At 41.3% G+C, this 19,597-nt stretch overlaps 1 protein-coding gene across 2 annotated transcripts in view; it reads right to left on the reverse strand.

The window, feature by feature from the left end:
- LOC126253540 (F-box/LRR-repeat protein 4) overlaps positions 1 to 19,597 on the reverse strand; it is a 181,884-nt gene that overhangs the window by 62,309 nt on the left and 99,978 nt on the right. For both annotated transcript variants that reach the window (XM_049954932.1, XM_049954933.1), the window contains exons 7-9: positions 17,456 to 17,580; positions 17,015 to 17,124; positions 16,567 to 16,728 (exon numbers count right to left, since the gene is read on the reverse strand). In XM_049954932.1, the coding sequence (XP_049810889.1) occupies positions 16,567 to 16,728; positions 17,015 to 17,124; positions 17,456 to 17,580 (397 nt within the window). The remainder of the gene's footprint in view (positions 1 to 16,566; positions 16,729 to 17,014; positions 17,125 to 17,455; positions 17,581 to 19,597) is intronic.

The following is a 19,597-nucleotide window of genomic DNA, read 5'->3' on the forward strand; positions in this document are numbered from 1 at the left end:
GACAAGCACATGAGAAAAATCAAGGTATGAGGGTTCAATGGATCTGATGTATAAGGTAAAAGGACAAAACATCACCTGACAATTTCTTCACATCATATGCATTACGCTAAGGACTTCTCAAAAGACATCTTGCAATTCTGGGGACTGTCAGAAAAGATTAGCCTAAACTTCCTAATAATATATCAAGTAACAATAATGTTTATAGTTCAAAGATCCTTTTTACTAAGGATACCACCACTGTATCTTATGTTCCAAGGAAGAACAACCAGGTTGTCCTAATGAGCACAATGCACAACAGTGAGGAAATAAGCAACAGAGAAGACAAGAAAACGGAAATGTTATTGGATTCCATTCCAAGTAAGGTAGCAACTGACCTATTGTATGCACTTATTGGCACCTACACATACAAGAGAAAAAACCTACCGCTGGCCAATGATCATCTCTACAATATTACTGACACTTCTGCCTACAATGCTTTTGTGGGGTGGAGAGAAATAAATCCAGGGTTGAAAAAAATGTTCTTTGGAAAAGAAGATTTCTCAATGCATTGGAAAGCTCCTTGTGCTGAAGCCAGAAAAATTTTGTCACGAAATGAACAGTCAGCAGCCACTGTTAGAAGAATACAAACAGGAAGTCCATCAACACCAGATTCCAGAGGTGGCAACCAAAACTGCAAACATGCCACATGAAAATTCTGTCCATAAAGTTGCGACAACAAGAGACCAATGAAATGCTCAAATTGTAACACACGTTTGTAAAGCTCACGTTAGATACCAATGCACAAATAGTGGAATTAAGTAATACTCTCAAATATTCCTGTGGTGGACAGTTTATATGCTAAGTAAAACTCTATTGCGCAACAGCTCATTGAGGACCAGATATTACATCACTGCTGAGATTGCAGGCATATAATACTGTAAAATTTGTTTACACTGTAACGAATAAACCTACTTTTAAAATTGTTACACTTTTTAAGAACTTATAAATGCCCTTTAAATACCATACCGGATCATCATTATCTGAGAGAGCATGAGTGTACAGCTTTTTTAAGGAAAGTGGCAGAGTTAAGTGGGTCAATGTGTGGACACACAATTGCAGAAAGAAGCTACTGTGTTTGGACTTGCCTGTGATTATAAAGTGAATGCAGTTGGCTGATTTGTTGAAGTATCAGACTGTCCAATATGTCTACAACTAATGGGACCAGCGATGAGTGTTCCTCCTTGACAGCAACAATCAGTTTCAAGCCAACACAAACTACTGCTGTTAGTGAATTCAGGTCCATCCCAACTAGCTTCCGAGCAAGCAATGTGAAAGGAACTGCGTGCAATGGACATTTGGAGTTGGGCACCTCAAAAAAGGCTGCAGTTCACAGCAGCATATAAAAGTGCAAGTCTTCAATGGGCCATACAATACAGAAATGGGAGGCATGTAGTGTGGTACAAAAGTTTTGACCAGCTCAGGTAACATGTCCACATATAAGCACATGGCAGCTATTTTAAACTTAGCAGCACTATTGAATTTTAAAAGTATTCAAACTTTCCTAGGCAAAATAAACTACTATGCAAGGTTTATCTCTCAGGCTGCCAGTATCACATGTCTGCTTAACCAATTACACCCAAAGGGGCCACAGTCTATATGAATGCCTGTCAACACAGAGTCATGCAATTGTAGCTTCAGGCAGCACACCTCTACTCCCAAAATTCAGGCTAAACCCACCCTTCCCTGTCATTATAGCAATGGATGCCTCATCATATTGCATGGGGATGGTGCTCTTCTAGAATGACAAATCAGGTAAAGAGACACTTATCGCCTTTGCTTATAAAACACTGGTGGCAGTACAAAGAAACTATTCATAGATTGAGCAGTCAGACCCTGCATTTATCTACAGAGTCATCATGTTCCACACATGGAGCAAATTTCACCTGGTTATGGATTGTAAGCCTTTGGTAGCTACTTTTGTCCCCAAGTATGCATACCTGAATGAGCGGCACATCTGCAATGTTGGGCATTGTTACTTAGTTCTTACAGTTATATAAAAATAATATATGGCTCCGAAAGCTTGCCAATCATAACAGTCTTTTATGTGTGTGTTCTTCGGCCGCTTGGTGAGTAAATTTTTTATCTATACAATTACATAATTTTAAAAATAATTACTAGGAAACTCATCAGTACACCAGTGCAGACACAGTGTCACAACTGCTGATGGGGACAGGTTTGACAGAAATGCAGACGTACATTTTTCCATCATGGCCATCGATACAGCACAGGCCAATGCTGAGGATCATAGCAAGTACGGCAGTGGATGCTTCACAGATGGCCTGCTTGCTTGGCATTTTCTGCCACCACTTGCTTACAAATGTATTTCCAGCTCAAATATTGCAGTGTCATTGTGCGTGCTACTGACGATTAGCAATCGGTTGAACCAGTTCATTCCTGTGAACTACTTTATTCATTCACTCACACTCAATGGAGAAGTGTTCAATGAAGCAGCTTAATTTGCCATTCAGCAGCTACTCTGTCCGCTATGCCCCACTCACTCAATAAAGCTACATAATACTTAATAATATTAATAAAAAATGGAAGAACTGTGTAACTTTAGGAATTCAATGGTTTGCACTCTTACAGCATCTGATCTAATTTAAGTAGATCATAGTTGAAGAGGACATGGAAAAGATAAACAGAGAAAGCTATCTTTCCTCTTATAATTCAGTCCAAAACAGGATGCATATGTTTACCACTGCCAAGATGATCTATATACCTACCTTAATCAACTTATCATAAATTTTCCTGTCAATATTATTTCTGTGGAGAGTAATAATCCTTTAAAAACACTGGTACAATTTCTGGTAAAATCTCTCTAACTTTTATTTGGAAAGTAGTTTTTGTATCTCTTTGCTGTTATCTGCTACACTATGGCTAGCAACTTGCAATTACAGGAAAATAGTGAAATTTGGTGTTTCACTGATATAGGTGATAGGAAAGCCAAGTGCAACTTTTGTTCAAAGTCTACTTCGTATAAGAGAGGAAATATATTTGATTGTGCTCATCATGTTTGTATGATGCATCCAACAGTGTCTTTGTTTGTCAAGCATTTACTGCTTCCTGTTCCTGCACCTTTTGATATTCTTTCAGAAGATAACCCAGACAATCTGCAACCAACATCAGCAATTGTCAGAACCGAACAGCAGTCAGTTCCAGAGTATAACAGTACCACTTCAATAGCAGTAAGCCGACCTCAAAATCAAGGAACACTTTCTACGTATTTTGCAAAGCCTCTTCCAACCAAAAGAAATCAGGAGATAGATGTCACACTTCTGGAGTCTGCAATGAAAGATTATGTACTGTTTAGCATAGTTGAGAGCAAACATTTTTCTAAAGTTCGTAGGTAAAGTGAATGGTGCTTACACAATGCCAGTATGGAAGACCATTTCCAAAACACTTCTCCAACAACAATATGCCATGATAAAGGGAATGGTGAAAACCAACATCAATTCCATAGAAGCAGTTGTGTTGACAATGGATGTGTGGACTTCAATCAGAAATGAGAGAAATCTAATGTTGACAGCACACTTTGTTAAGGACCTGGAGCTGGGTCTTCCCCTACAGTGATTTCAATACAGTGAAAGGCACACTTCAGAAAATCTCACGGACAAGCTATGATCTGTTACCACGAAATGGGGCACTGAAGTGAAAGTCATGTGTATAGTTAGTGACAAAACTGCTAATATTGTGGCAGCTATAAAACTCATAGCTTGTAAACATATCCCCTGTTTTGTACACATCCTGAATTTTTTAAAAAAAAGTTCACCTGTCAGTATGAAACTCAAAAAGATGCAGGAACAGTTGAAACACTGACACTAAAACAGGATACCATCACAAGGTGGAATTCAATCTTTGCTGTGCCACAGAGAATAGCTGATGTCAAGAATTCCTTGATGTTACTTGTAATTATCAATTATCCAGGTCTTCCAAATTTGACCACAGACAATATAAGACAAGCCTGTGAAGTTCTGAAAGTTTTCAATGGCTGTAAAATGAAGAAATGAGTAGGGAACAGGTGGTCAGTGCGTTGAAGGTTATACTCCTCAACTGGTGGCTGAAGAGCTGAACCAGAATTTCACGGTAGAAAGGATAATTCTACTTATCCAGAAATAACTTTATTGGATTCTTCATTCAAATTATATGGATTTTCTGATAAAAATTCTGGTGGGAAAGTAAAATTAAGCCTGATCAGGCACTGTGAGAAATACGTGATGCACATATCGACGGCTACTGCAAAAATCCAAATCCCTGTTTCAATCACTGACTCTATTTCTTGTCTCTGGGTTGAACTTGATGAGCTGTTTTTTGAGCTGTAGGGTAATACACACCCAAGAGATGCTGCAGTAGTGGAAGTGGACAAATATTTGCAAGAACACCTATTACAGTGGCACAGCAATATACTTCAGTGGTGGTCTGAACGGCTGTCTGTATATGCCTCACACACTGAACTTGCAAAAATGCAACCTCCACACTGTGTGAGAGAGTGTTATCGAAGTAGGACACCTTATAACAAACAGAAGCAATCGCCTGACAGGAAAAAGAGTGGAACAAATGATGTTTTTAAACACAAATATCTGAACATTAGCTTCAGAAGTAATAGCAAGTCCATTTATTTTTATTCATATACTAATTTTTTATTTAATTAGGCTAATCCTCAAAGTGTCATTTAGTGCAAATATGTAAGTAATGTATACAAGATAAATATTCCTACAAGGAGGATTCTCTCTTCATCGTGGATTCTGCGCATGCTTCAGTTCCAGATTCACGAGGTAAGTTGTTTGCTTGCACGCTTGCTGTGTTCACACTGTCAGTGTCTTTGTTTGTATCTTTAATGGTGTATGACCACACTGACAGATAGGATGTCACTGTGACATGAAGGAGGAAGAATCATGCAGCACCGACATAGAGAGAGAGGGATAGAGCGAGAGTTAGTTAGTTAATTGGTTGCGTGTTCCATTGATCAATCGCACGGTATGGTAGCTGTTATGATGTGGCACGTGTCAAGTGCACAAGAAATGCACACATGAAACAAGATTTTTAAATATATCTATATTACAGTACAGAGTTAAAGTTTAATATTTCTATTATTTACCCCATTCCCTTATATGGCACAACATGCGTATACTATATTTATAGATTTATTTATTCCTATGCAAGAATCCATCTATGGTATAGAAGGAGTTGTCAGGGACATATGATTTCAATTTATTTTTGAAGCTATTACTGCTGCCTGTCAGACATTTTTATTTCATCAAGTAATTTGTCAAAAACTTTTATAGCAGCATATTTTTCCCCTTTTTGTGTCAAAGATTGGTTGAGTAAAGGATAGTGTAAGTCTTTCTGTTTTCTGGTATTATAATCATGAATGTCACTGTTGTTTTTAAACTGGTCCATGTTGTTGAGAACAAATTTCATTAGTGAGTAAATGTATTGTGATGCTGTTGTAAGAGTTCTCAATCTTTTAAAAAGATGCCTACAAGATGAGCGACTACGAACCCCACACATTATTCTAACCACTTTCTTTTGAGCAGTGAATACTTTTTGTCTAAGTGCTGAGTTAACCCAAAATATTACTCTGTATCACATCAGAGAGTGAAAGTATGTTAGCTTACTAATTTCTATATCCTCAAAATTGGCAATTATCCTGATTGCAAAAGTTGCTGAACCTAGTTGCTTTAGAAGATCCAAAATATGAATTTTCCAATTAAGATTCTCATCTATATGTACACCCAAAAACTTAGTATGCTCTACCCTGTCTACTGACTTCTGTTGATGTGTTATATTTATTAAAGGATCTGTAATTTTTGCTGCAAAAAATTGGATTTGCTGTGTTTTTTCAAAGTTTAAAGCAAGCCTATTTGCTGAAAACCAATTAATGACTTTTCCAAAGACTTTATTTGCATAATTTTCAATTGGAGTTTCTTTTATTGGATTAATAATGATGCTTGTATCATCAGCAAACAGTGTCAGTTCAGCTTCTTGTTTCAGATAAGAAGGGAGGTCATTCACATATATCAAAAACAGAAGAGGACCCCTGACTGAACCCTGTGGAACACCTAATGTAATTTCACTCCAGTTAGGTGAAGTGGCAAACTTATTTAAATCACTTGACCCATATAAAGAAACTTTTTGTTTCCTGTTCTGTAGGTATGACTTAAACCACTCATATGCTATTCGATTTATACCATCGAATTGTAATTTCTATAAGATAATGTCATGCTTCACACAATCAAATGCTTTTGACAAGTCGCAGAAAATGTCTATTGGTGACATTTTACTATTTAAAAACTCCATTATGCGGACAGTGAAATTGGAACTGTGATTTACTAAGTATCCCATTACTCTTGAGATGGCTAACCACTCTTGAATACATTACTTTCTCGAAGATTTTTGAAAATGCTGTAAGCAAGGATAATGGCCATGGCTGAATCAAATGAGTTGTGAATGTTATTAAATGTGAGAATTGTGAAGTGTTTGAAATACCAGTTCAATGAAATTGAATGGTTAGCTCACACTTCATACAAGTGAAGCATTTACTTTTAATGACTCAGCCCCAAGCTATCCATCAATCTTGCTGGTGGTGGTGACGAGTGCTGTGTCAACGTTCTCTCAATGAATATGTCCCGTGTTTGCTTCACCATGAACACTGGGACGTGTGCTGGATGAAGAACCTGAGCCTTTGACACGTCAACTGGTCAGCCATTGGTGCTGATATTGAAGTCATAGTTCACAAATGTGCCGTCTGCATTTATCAGCAATTTGCACCACCATGTGTGCCGTCTGTACTTATCAGCAATTTGCACTACCATGGAAGTTTGCTCCCTCAGCCTGCATCCACCCAATAGTGGGATCGAATCTGTGCTCACACAATGGGAACATTTCATGACACTATATGGTTAATTATGGACACAATTTCCAGTCACATTCTCATTAACCTCCAGTCAGCCACCACAGACGACATCATCCGGACACTGACAAAATGTTTTACATTAGAAAACCTGCCATTCACACTGATGTCATGTGATGACCTTCAGTTCACTTCTCAGTTGTTTCAGGTATATGCCAGTGGAATTGGTTTGAGCATCTAACATCAGCACCATTCCACTTGGCTTCAAATGATGAGGCAGAGAGGATTTTGTGAACCTTCCAGTTAAAGATGAACAAAACTGTGGAAGAATCTTCCACAGAAGTCAACCTTACACTTATTTTGAGAACCTGTTCCAGTAGAAAGGTGAAGTCCCACAGACATACTGCCTGACTGCCAACTATGCACCATCCTCAAACTCCTCTATCTGCAGACATGCAGCATCCAGCAAAAAGCCCAGCCATCCCATCATCAACACCCCATTTTCAGGTGGGAAACCTTGTCTTGCATCAGCCGTAAGTCTGTTGACATGGTCAAGTGCCCACCATTGACAGCACCACGAGCGCTATTCATTATTGCTACGGTAGCCAGAGAAATCACGACACCAGAACCAGTTGTGCTCCACAATCCACAACCATCACAGACCTCTTCACCAACAATAGGGTCCACCACAAGAGTGGCACCTACAATTCCGTTCCCGTTTCAGCAACTGGCAAAGCTCTTGCAGTACCAAGTAAATAGTCATCACAACACCGCTGTCTCCTTGAAGGTCTCTCCCAGCTGGGAAATCACAGACCTTTGTCAGGAGACATTCACCTCTACACACTTGCGGCAGCAGCTCTATGGGACGCAGATTCAACACCAAACCCTGTAATGGATTGGCAGAGTTCACCATCACTACTGACAACCCAGCTGGAGGAGGCACCACAGCAGGCACCTGCAGAGAAGCCATATCCAGTAATAGCCTCTTTTCCCCAAGATGCAGCTGGCATTGGCCTGATTATTTCTTCCAGTATTCACCAGGTTTAGGTGAGAAGACACTAGTTCTTAAGCCAGCCACAGGCATCAATGTGGTCACCACAGCTACCTCACCCTCGCAACCTGCATGATCCAGGCCAACGCACCCTCCAGTCACCTGTTAATGGGGAGACAAATGCTGTGCCCATTGCAATTTTTTTTCTTTTCTCTCTCTCTCTTTCTTTTTCTCACAGCAAGTGATTTGAGTTATCATCTTTAACATACACAGATAGCATATGATGACGTCTGTAACACTTGAGAAGACTTCAGAAAAATTGTCACTGTAAACTCATTAACAGACAACATTCCAAGCAACAATGGGAAATGGCAATGTAGCACTCTAGAAAAAAGGACATTTAATAAAAACAATTTGCAACATTAATGTGTAATACAATAATCGTCCGTTTTAAAGTGAGGGGGACTGTAGAAAAGCACACAGCATAAGGTATGATGCATGAACTACAAGTTTTTGAAATCTATTGGTCACCATCTTTTAAAAGAATTCGGATAAAATTTAGTAGTGACAATTGTGGGACATATGAACAGCTTGCCAGTAATCAAATTCCACAGAAGATAAATAATGGAAAAGTAGTGGTACAAAGAAATCCAGCCACGCTGCCTGAAGGGCAGTAGTAAATTTTGGAATTTCCAGGCAATATCTACAGAGACTTTTCAAACTTTATGTTCATTTCTATCTGCATAAATTACAGTGTTGTCCACATCATTAATAGATGAAGACAAGCATCATATAACAGCATTTAATGAAGGGCCTGTGAATGAAAAAAATGTACAATAATTTGGTTTTTAGATTAGATACGTTTTCAAATGTATGCTATTGTTGATATCCAAAATGAAGTTTTACAGGTCTCTGAGAATACATGTTCACAAAATTTTTAAGAAAATCATTTTCCTCAGCATATCATGTTCAGTGCTGCAACTGTATGTGCTAATCAATGAGGTTCATAACAAGGCATTGAGATTTATGGCAGCAATTTATCAATAAAATTGGTGACCACTAGATGTGATGATGGTCACATCTTTTATGGGAGTTACGCAAAATAAGAACACTTGACAGGCTAACAATTTGTTTTCAGTACTGCATTAAAATAAATTCTTATGAAAAAAAGTCAACTGCTTTTTGAGTCACCTATCTATTTTCTTAATTGTTTCACTAAACCACCTCTGTAGGCTAGTAGTTAGGAACACTGGTTATTGATGCATCTGTCTCAAGTACCATTCCTTTCATCTCATTTTTCTTTGGTGGAAAGAGCTGGTATAAAATCCACTCTGCCTAGTAAGGCCATGTAAAAAGTGTCCTTGATTAAATAAACATTACAACTGACACTCAAGCCTCCAAAGAAGCATAAAACTGAAAGGCTTACACCATGCTGGAAGCCATACTATATTTATCAAGTATCTCTATGTTCAAGTTTTCAGTATCACTGGTTTTTGTCACATAAGTCTCATGCACATTTTTATGGTAATTGCCTTAGGTTCTTTCATGGTGAGAAGATTAGCAGGAGTCATTCAGCTTTATGCATTCAAATGACAATATCCTTGAATAAATAAGAAACTACAGCAAGAAGCAACTGCCCGAGGTGGCATCAGAATGAAAAGCTTGCACCTCGCTGGGAACTACATAACATTTTACTAAAGGATTCTGTCATATGAGAATGAAGAGTGCAAGAAAATAAAAACAGTTTTTCAGTGTTCGCGAAGAAGCAACTTTTATATGGAGCTGAGAGAGAGCCTCAGTCTATGAATACTGACACCTTTGTGTACACCGATAAAGTCTGCAAGTTAGGTCGACTTTCGTCATACTGATACCTTCTGGCAGTGCTGTTTGTCTTGGAAATAGCAATCTACAAGAAGAACTGTACTCTTATTAAACAGATTATGTTTTCTCCAATATGAATGCAGTGTATCTACGCTTTAACAGGTAAATGATGTTCCACTAAGGTTCATGAATGAGCACCAGTTTAGTTTGGGTCTCTGGAAAGATACAACTGCAATTTCATTTCGTGACTACCGTATTTACTCGAATCTAAGCCGCACTTTTTTTCGGTTTTTGTAATCCAAAAAACCGCCTGCGGCTTAGAATCGAGTGCAAAGCAAGCGGAAGTTCTGAAAAATGTTGGTAGGTGCCGCCACAACTAACTTCTGCCGTCGAGTATATGTAGCGCTACACAGGCATGCTTTGTAGGCACAAAGGTAAATACTGGCGCCAAAACCTCTGCGTCAATTAAAAAAAGAAAGGGGCTGGAAGACGAGCTTTTTTTCTATGCCCTGAGTTTCGAACACTGCATTTTCATACATTATCCAACGAAGTAAGTACAAATTCCGTATTGTTCATCTTCGAATGTAGCAGAATTTCAATGTATTACGAAAATCCGACTGGCAAGACTGTTTGGGATGTTTGTCCATATGGCCAACTCTACGTTCTGAATTTTTCCTACCTGTGAGAAGAGATGGTTGCTAATAGGAACCTGATGAAATGTGAATCATGTGCAGTATTCTCTTCACCATAAGAATAATACGAATGTAAACATTTTGCCATGTATTCTTTCGTGTTTGCTGCTATCTCATTTAAATCCTGTCTGCCTAATAAACTACGAAACTAGAGCGAGACAACAGCAAACGCGGAAGAATATACGTATCGTGTCACGTTTATATTCGTATTATTCTTATGCCTAATAATGATACAGTCAGGAATGAAGCAAGGCAACTGAATAGATTTTTAAATCTAAGATGACTCTAATTTCTGTGCAGAATCTGATGTACAAAAGAAGCAGCCGCAAAGATTTTCAAACGGAGAAAAATTTTCGCCCCAAAAGCAAGCCATGCCGCGAGCGGCGACAGGCCGTAAACACGCACTATCGGAAGGCGACAAACAATGCATGACACAGTACAGTAATGCATTTTCAGCTTGGAGTGACGTAAACACATATAACAAAGAAAATGGCACTTATCAGATCAAAGGAAAATAAGCAATCGATTCAAACCAGACGAAGCACGTGAAAAAGGAAGGTTACCCGTATAAATACGGACGGAGCGCCTGACGCATAGCAATGGCTACCTGGTAAAGCTTAACTGCTAAGCTTACGACTCGAACCAAACTGCTGTAGCTGTATCGTCATTCATTCGACCTAAATTGTGTCTCATATTACAATGGACCAACTTTGTTTTGATTTGGAGGTGCGGCCTAAAACTTTTCTCCCCCCTTGAATTTCGAGTCTCAAATTTCAGGTTCAGGAAATTTTTTTTTTTTCCTTTATTTCGAGTCTCATTTTTCAGGTGCGGCTTGGATTCAAGTAAATACGGTACTAGATATAAGATCAGGCTGACTGGTGATTAGACTCATTTCTATAAACGACTGCTGTTAAATTTAAACAAAAATAGTGCACTAAATGCAAATATCTTGTAGGAGTAATTTCACTACATAAAGGAAAACACTTGTGTGGAATTTATACTGTGAACAACCACCTTTATTGTACCGCAAAAACACAATAGATACATATGTTAACGCGGGAAACAAACACTGGTTGTGTCCTCCAAAAAACCCCGCTCGTAAAGAGAATCTCTCAGTGTCTTGCTGACTATCGACTTGTCACTCCCACACAGCCCCCCCCCCCCCCCCTGAAGTGCGGTGCACCCGGTATGGTGGGGTACTTAAACTTCACCTCTCGGCCTGCCCGAGTGCGGGTATGGGTGCTGCTTGATGATTCCGTTGCTGCATTAGGTCCCCTGGTGTGGGGCTCCTGTGGGTCACAGCTGCCTGGTTCTGCGGAAGGTGTGGGTTCGTTGCAAGTTGTGTCTGAAGTCATCTGTGAGACTGTAGTCGGTGCTGTCATTGTCCAAGCGGGTTTTACTTGCTCAATGGAAACCTTGGTCGACTTTCCCTGGAGGAGGATATCCATTGTGTGTGCGTCCCGTCCTAGCACTTGGTATGGTTCAGTGTACGGTGACTGTAACGAATGACGTACCAGGTCTGTGCGGAGCATGACGTGGGAACAAGTGTCGAGGGACTTGTGTATGAACACTGGATGCGTGCCGTGCTGAGACGTCAGGGCTGCATGTAGCGTCTCTGCCTGCTTCTTCATTTGTTGCAAGAGGTGGGGTAGTTGTGTGTCATCTGGGAGAGGAACTGGTGCAAGGAATTCTGCTGGAACACGGAGTGGTTCTCCATATACCAACTCTGCCGAGGAACAATTGATGTCTGTTTTTAATGCGGTCCGTAACCCCAACAAAACCAATGGCAACGCTTGAGTCCATGAGTCCTCGTGGCACATCAGGGCAGCCTTTAAGGTTCGGTGCCACCTTTCCACCAAACCGTTACTGGCCGGGTGGTAGCTAGTAGTACGGTTTCGTTGGAAGCCGCAGAGTTTTGACAGTTGTTGGAACAGTGTCGACTCGAACTTGGGTCCTTCGTCGGTGGTAACGAAAAATGGGCACCCAAAACGAGCCACCCAAGTTTCCAAGAATGCCCGTGCAGTGGTCTCTGCAGAAATGTCCCTGATGGATGTAGCCTCTGCCCACCGTGTGCAACAATCCACTGCCGTAAACAAGTACCTGTAACCTTCTGAAGGGGGGAGGGGTCCAACCAAGTTAATGTGTACATGCCCAAAACGTGCCGTTGGGTTTGGGAATTGTCCTACTGGAGCGTGAACGTGGCATCCCACTTTGTTACGTTGATACTGATAGCAGCTGCGGGCCCACTCCCGTGTATCTTTCTTGATTGAAGTCCACACAAAACGGTCAGTCACTAATTTCACTGAGGCATTGGTTCCCAGGTGTGCCAGGTTGTGAATGCTGTCGAATACCTTTCGTCGGAACTGGGGGGGGGGGGGGGGAGGGGGGATGTATGGGCGTGGTCTAACCGTGGAGGTGTCGCACCATACCTTACATGGGCTGCAGGGGACGTCCACAAGTTGTAAACGTAGGCCAGTGGACGGGTCCACCAACAAGGACTGCAGCTGCGCATCTGAAGCCTGAGCCCTTGCCAATTCGGAATAATCCAACATTGGACTTATCCCATTAATACGTGAGAAATAGTCTGCCACAATGTTGTTGGCACCATGGATGTGACGCACGTCTGTCGAAAACTGGCATATAAACTCTATATGGCGGGCCTGGCGGGGGGAACATGAATCGCTGACTTTGTAGAAAGCTGCCACGAGACGTTTGTGGTCAGTGTATACGGTGAATTGCCTGCCCTCAACGAAGGGGCGGAAGTGCCTGACACTTTCATACATTGCGAGGAGTTCCCTATCATATGCACCCCAACGAGTTTGACTCATCTGTAGTTTTTGTGAGAAAAAACTTAGTGGCTGCCAATGACCCTTCACTCTCTGGTGCAGTGCTGCCCCGATTGCAACTTGGCTTGCATCCACTACTAGGGCTAGCTGAGCTCCTAGTGCAGGGTGTGCAAGCCCCACTGCGTTGTGAAGGCTGTTTTGCAGTGCCTTGAAAGCAGAGTCCATCTCGGGTGTCCATGGGAGTGGGCGCTTGCCAATTTTGTCGTGTCCGGCCAAGGCATTGTTCAGTGGCGTCTGGATTGCTGCTGTTCCGGGGAGGGGGCGACGATAGAAATTTATCATCCCTAGGAATAGTCGGAGATCGTGGTAGGTTTGAGGCCGTGGTAGGGTACGCAACAACTCCAGCTTCTCTGGCAGTGGGAAAATGCCCTGAGCTGACACTTTATAACCCAGGAAGGTTACCACGGGTTCCCCAAACACGCACTTGTCCTTGTTAAGTGTTATTCCATAAGAACTAAGCCTGCTTTGCACCTCGCTTACGTGTTTCTGATGGTCAGAAACATTCCCCGAAAACACCAAAATATTGTCTAAATAGGCGAAACAATATGGTAGTCCTCTTAGCACGCTGTCTAGGAGCTGTTGCCATGTCTGGGCAGCATTTTTCAGCCCAAATGGCATCACCAAAAATTCAAACAGCCCGAATGGGGTTGTCAGTGCAGTCTTTGGTATGTCCTGCTCTGCCATTGGGATCTGATTATAAGCCTTACGGCAATCCAAAACACTGAATATGGTTGCACCAGCCAGTGAATGGGTGAAATCCTGCATATGTGGCACAGGGTATCTGTCTGGAACAGTTCGGGCGTTCAAAGCTCGATAATCACCGCACGGGTGCCATGACCCATTCTTTTTACGGGCGAGATGCAGAGGAGAGGACCACGGACTGTTGGATGGCTGTATAGTTCCTTCCTGTAGCACCTCGTTGAAAATGGCCTTGGTTTCCCGCAAGCGATCAGGTGCAAGCCTGCGGACACGTGAGGAGACTGGCGGGCCTGGAGTTGTACGGATGTGGTGCACCGTCTCATGCTTCGCCCTGCTCTTTCTTGTTCCCTGTTGAGGTTTGGGTGCCGCCTTTGTGGTTGAAACAGCAGGAGCCTGTTGTTGTGTCGTCAGCTGTTTTGATGTCGTTTGAATCATCTGCGGTTAGATTGCTTCATTGCTATGGTGTCCTCCCAGGTGGGTGCACTGAGGTTATCTACCCTTTGGCATGCATGAGAGGTCGGACGTCCTTGTATTCCCGGAATAACAAATCCGTTGGCAGAATGCACGAGTTGTGACTTGTGTAAATCCACGGACAATGCATGTTTTGCCAGGAAATCAGCACCTAGTATAGGTTGGTCGATATCGGCCATAACAAAGGTCCAGTTGCATTTTTCTGATAGCCCAATGTCCACTGGCAGTGTTTTCTGTCCATACGTGTGGATGACTGAATCGTTGACTGCTTTCAAAGTGGTCTCTTCAGTGCGTTTGTCTGAAGGGAAGAAATTTACAGGCAGAGTGCTGACATCTGAGCCGGTGTCAACCAAGAACATCCATCCTGTAGAGCGATCAGGAATGGAAAGTCTTTGTGAAGCAGCGTACCTTACAGCTGTGGGAGAAGTCGATCCGCATAACGTAGGCTCGTGCTGAAATGGGGGTGTTCTCCTTCCATGCGTCTGTGAGTTTAGGCGCAGTTGCTTGTTGTCACGGTCGGCTGCGCCTAAAGCAGGCCGTGGGATGCGTTTGGGTGTGAGCACGGCGCCTTACACTTCGTAGCTTGCGCGCCGAAGCGCTGGTGGAACCAGCAATAACTGGTGCCGTTGTTTGCGTGACGCGGCGGTCGCGTCGGCTGGCGACGACGCGTGTGTGTGTGTCAGCCGCCGCAACGTCGCGTGGCTCTAGCCGCTGCAGCTGGGCGGTCAGCTGATCAATGGCAGCGCGGAGAGATCGGAAATCTTCGGTCGCGTCCTGCGCTCATGGCAGCACAAGCTGGAGGTGCCGCGTCGACCGGCTCCGGCCGTGCTCGGCTGGTGTCGTTGGTCGAGGTGGTTGCAGCGGCGGCCACTGTGGCGCGCGAGTCTAACAGGGAGTGCGCTCTATCGGCTACTTGCAGCAACTCGCTTAATGGCCGGCCCTCGTAAGCAATTAAGGTTAAACCAACCTGCGGAGGTAACTGCTGTTGCCATATGTGCAAAAGTAATGTGTCTGAGAACACGGAAGGGTCCACCATAGCACATAAATGCCGGTAAAAGTCTGAAGGCGACCTGTCACCGCGTTTCTCGTGGTACAGGAGCTGTGTTATCCGCTGGTCCACAGGTTTTGTGCAACGCGAAATTAAAGCCGTCTTGGAGAGTGGCGTAGGCTTGTTGTGGTGGGGGTCGCATAATTATATCCGATACCACTGACGACGCACGTTGGTCCAGGTTGCATATCACTAGCATGAACTGTTCAAAATCGTCGACTATTTGTTGCTGCACGAAAATGTTCTCCATAATAGTGAACCAAATTTCCGGACACTCGGGAACGAAAGGTGGGGGCCAAATTTGTAACCGTGACGCGGGTGGGCCACGATCACTGGCAAACGGAAAGTGCGAAACTCGTGGGAGCGGTACCGACGCGGGTGATGAAAATGGGTGCACTTTTGGTCTGATATCGTAGTGTCCTACGCGCTGGTTGTGAGTGGCAATATCCTGCGGCGGCGGCGCGGGACCCGCCGGCACACGCGGCGTGGTTGGAAACGTAACGTCGTGGGCGAAGTCGGTTTGAGATGTAGGGGTCCGTGGCACTGTGAACTGAGGGTTTTGCTGCATCGTGTCGAGCTCCTTCTTGATATTTTGGATGACGCCGTTGATGTCGCGGAAAACATCTAAAGAAACTTGCCTACTGTCACACTGTTTAGTTACGGGGTCACCACTTATGTAGGAATAATTTCACTACATAAAGGAAAACACTTGTGTGGAATTTATACTGTGAACAACCACTTTTATTGTACCGCACAAACACAATAGATACATACGTTAACGCGGGAAACGAACACTGGTTGTGTCCTCCAAAAAAACCCCGCTAGTAAAGAGAATCTCTCAGTGTCTTGTCGACTATCGACTTGTCACTCCCACAATCTTTTACTGGCATTACTAAATAAGGTTCCAAGTGTATAAACCAAATGTCTTTTAATTCCTTACTGTTTCCTTGCATTTCTTGCTTATAATTAGTGTACTTCCTAATAGGTGGGAATAATTGACAATTAAAAACAAAGGCAAAGAAATAAATCTGAATATTCTACATTTTTGAGATTATTCAGCTGGAAACCAAAGTTATTTCAACTTTCAAGCAAATATCATCATACTTTACCAATGTTCAAGTGCTTCAAGTACTTCAATGCCTTAAGGATATTTTGTAATGGTTCCAGTTCAATTAATGTTCTGTACAGATCCAAGTACTCCAAGTGTTTCAGGTTTGGCACTTTCCTAAACCCTGAATCCAAAACTGAAGTACAATTGCGAAGGCCCAATTCTGTAAAGACAGACATTCAAAATAGCTTAAAAATAACAATAATATATAATTTTATATCTGATATTCATCTTTAATAAAGCTTTGCAGAATTTATCAATGATGTAATGCATCTCAAAATATATTTACATTAAGTCTTCTGGATGTAGATTTATGGGAAAATAATATTCATTGAATGTTTTACAAATGTAAACTATCCATTCTTCTGTAGGTCAGAGATGGCAAACACAGATTAAAACAATACATTCAATGGGGAAAGAATATTATGAATATAACACAGAACACAAACCTTTCAGTCTAGTGCACGTAAAAGCTATTTTGGAGAGAGCTTCATCATCAATGAATTTACAAGAATGTAAACGTATATGTGTCAGCTGGCTGCCACAATTACTAATAAACCTGAAATAAATAATAAAAAAATTATCAAACTTCATCTTTAATTATTTTATGTAAGTTATATAAGTACTTCACGAAGACTCTGTAAGTAATATTCAGAACACTAAACAATGTAATTCCCAATGAAAGTTGTGAATGACCTTCTTAACACCAGACTGGCATTTACTTCTACGTTGATTACATCCTGGTCCTGCACAAATTAATCCCTCATAGCACTCATTTTAAAAATATTATGTTAAATCACTGTATCTGCAAGGTATGAATTCTAGTAAGAGATTAGCTTAAATGGTTAAGAAATCAGAAGATTAAAAAACCTAAAAATGTGATTACTTACTGAACAAAATCTGCTGACTTAATAGTCTTAGTACCTCCACACCATGACAGATCCAGCTTTTGCAAATGCTGGCAACGTAAAGCTAAGTTATTCAATGTTTGTCGTGTCACACAGTACCAGTATTCCTGAAAAACAGAATTCATGTTACACCATGATCCTATCTTTCTCCAGATATTATGCCTTAGTACCTAATGGTAGCCACTGAAGAACACACATTAGGCGCTGAATAGCCCAAAAGTGCTTGCCATTTAGCACTGTCCACAAAAGTGTTTGCCATTTAGCACTGTCCAAGAGGTACGTGTGGCTTACCGACGCTTTAGACTTGGTGAATTACAACTCTATCTTAACTACAATAACTGAGCTCCTTACCTACATATACAAATTAAGTGGATCATAAAATACAAATAACTTCTTCGCAGTTATGTTTATAGTTTCACTTAAATGAAATTCACATTATTAGAACATGAATGGATCACAATTTATTATCTCTGTCAAAGATCCCTGTACTTCGCCATCCTGGTTGCTATTTTACTGTTCCCCATTGTTGTAACGGTATGTCCTACACTGAAGGGACGTGTGTTCACCAACCTGACATTTCACATGTCTTATTTCACTTTACATACAGAAACAATTTGTAGTGAATTGTATTACTGTTCACATACAAGCAATCAAGCTACAAACAAAACTTCCTAAATTCCTTCAAGGTTCACAAACATGTATGATATGACTCTCCTCCTTCAATTTACACTGTGATAAAATGGGTAGCTGAATTTAAAAAAGACCATGAAAGAGTTTGAAAAGTGCAGTTGCAAAAGAAATGGTTGAAAAATTCCATGATATGATCTTGGTGGATTGGAGTACAACTGTGTGTGAAACTGCTAAAATTGTTGGGATTTCAAAAGAATGCATCCATTACATTTCACACGAAGAATTGCACATAAGAAAGAATTGTGCAAGACTGGAGGCATATCAACTCATGACTATTTCCGAACAATGCTTGGCATGTTTTTGTAAAAAAAAAAAAAAAAAAAAAAAGCAGCGTTTTTCTGCATTAATATTTGACAATGGATGAAACTTGGATTGACCATCAAACACTATAATCAAAAGAAGAATGGAAACAAAGGTCAGAGGCAACTTCTTCCGCTCCAAAGAAGATGAAGACAATGCCATCACTGTGAAAGGTCATCGCACAAGTGTTTTGGGATGTGAAAGGAACTTATCAATTACCACTTTCAAAAGAGAAAAATAACTGGGAAACATTATGCTAACCTCCTAACGAATCTGGATGCAAATATTTGAGAAAAAAGAGCTGGTGCAGAAGAAAAGAGTCTTCCTTAGGACCCAGATTTCCTGTAATATCAAATTAATAATACATGCATAAATATGTTAACCAAAGTTTGTGAAATATGCAGTGAAGCAATTATACGTAAAATCCAAGGTTTTACTTTTTATATTTTTTTTTACTATAAAACAGAAGTTCACAGTAGGCTAATAAAATGTCTATGTTAATTCTTAATCAGTGCACTTCTGCTACAAAATACTGAAGTATAAGTGTTTCCTGTTCAAGTATTTAAGTCACACTGGAATGGGTTGCACAACTCATTATACTATTCTTTTCTGAATTCTTTGTTGCCATGCACAGTTTTTTGTCTGACAATATGCTTTTGTAAATAGAGAAGTATCACTCAACTTCACAAGAAGTCAATGGCGCATTTTTATGTGGAGGTATTGTGACAGGAACTATAGACTCATGGGGTTCTACAGTTTCACCTTGAAATAAGCAACAGAAAGTAACATGATTTGAGTATCCAGGGTACTTATTCAGTACAGCCTGCAGTTTACTGGAAACTACACTACTCACTTCACCTGGTACAACACTGATTTTCCAATCTGGATCTTCCATTATTCCCACAGCCTCTTGGAGAGGCATTATCGAAGTCTCCAGTCTCTTGATACTATCAGGCAGCCATCTGAAGAGAATTGTGATGTATGAAACTGAACTGAGCACTTCAGAACTGTTGAGTGCTAACAAGTATTCACTCACAGACACTGCAGGATCAGAAGAAAAGTTCTCCATCACTGACTTCATGGCCTTAAAGTGCTTAGCGTAGAAAATCAGAGCTTCAATTCATGATACCCACA

The sequence above is a fragment of the Schistocerca nitens genome, chromosome 4 (genome assembly GCF_023898315.1).
Source record: "Schistocerca nitens isolate TAMUIC-IGC-003100 chromosome 4, iqSchNite1.1, whole genome shotgun sequence".
Taxonomy (NCBI): domain Eukaryota; kingdom Metazoa; phylum Arthropoda; class Insecta; order Orthoptera; family Acrididae; genus Schistocerca; species Schistocerca nitens.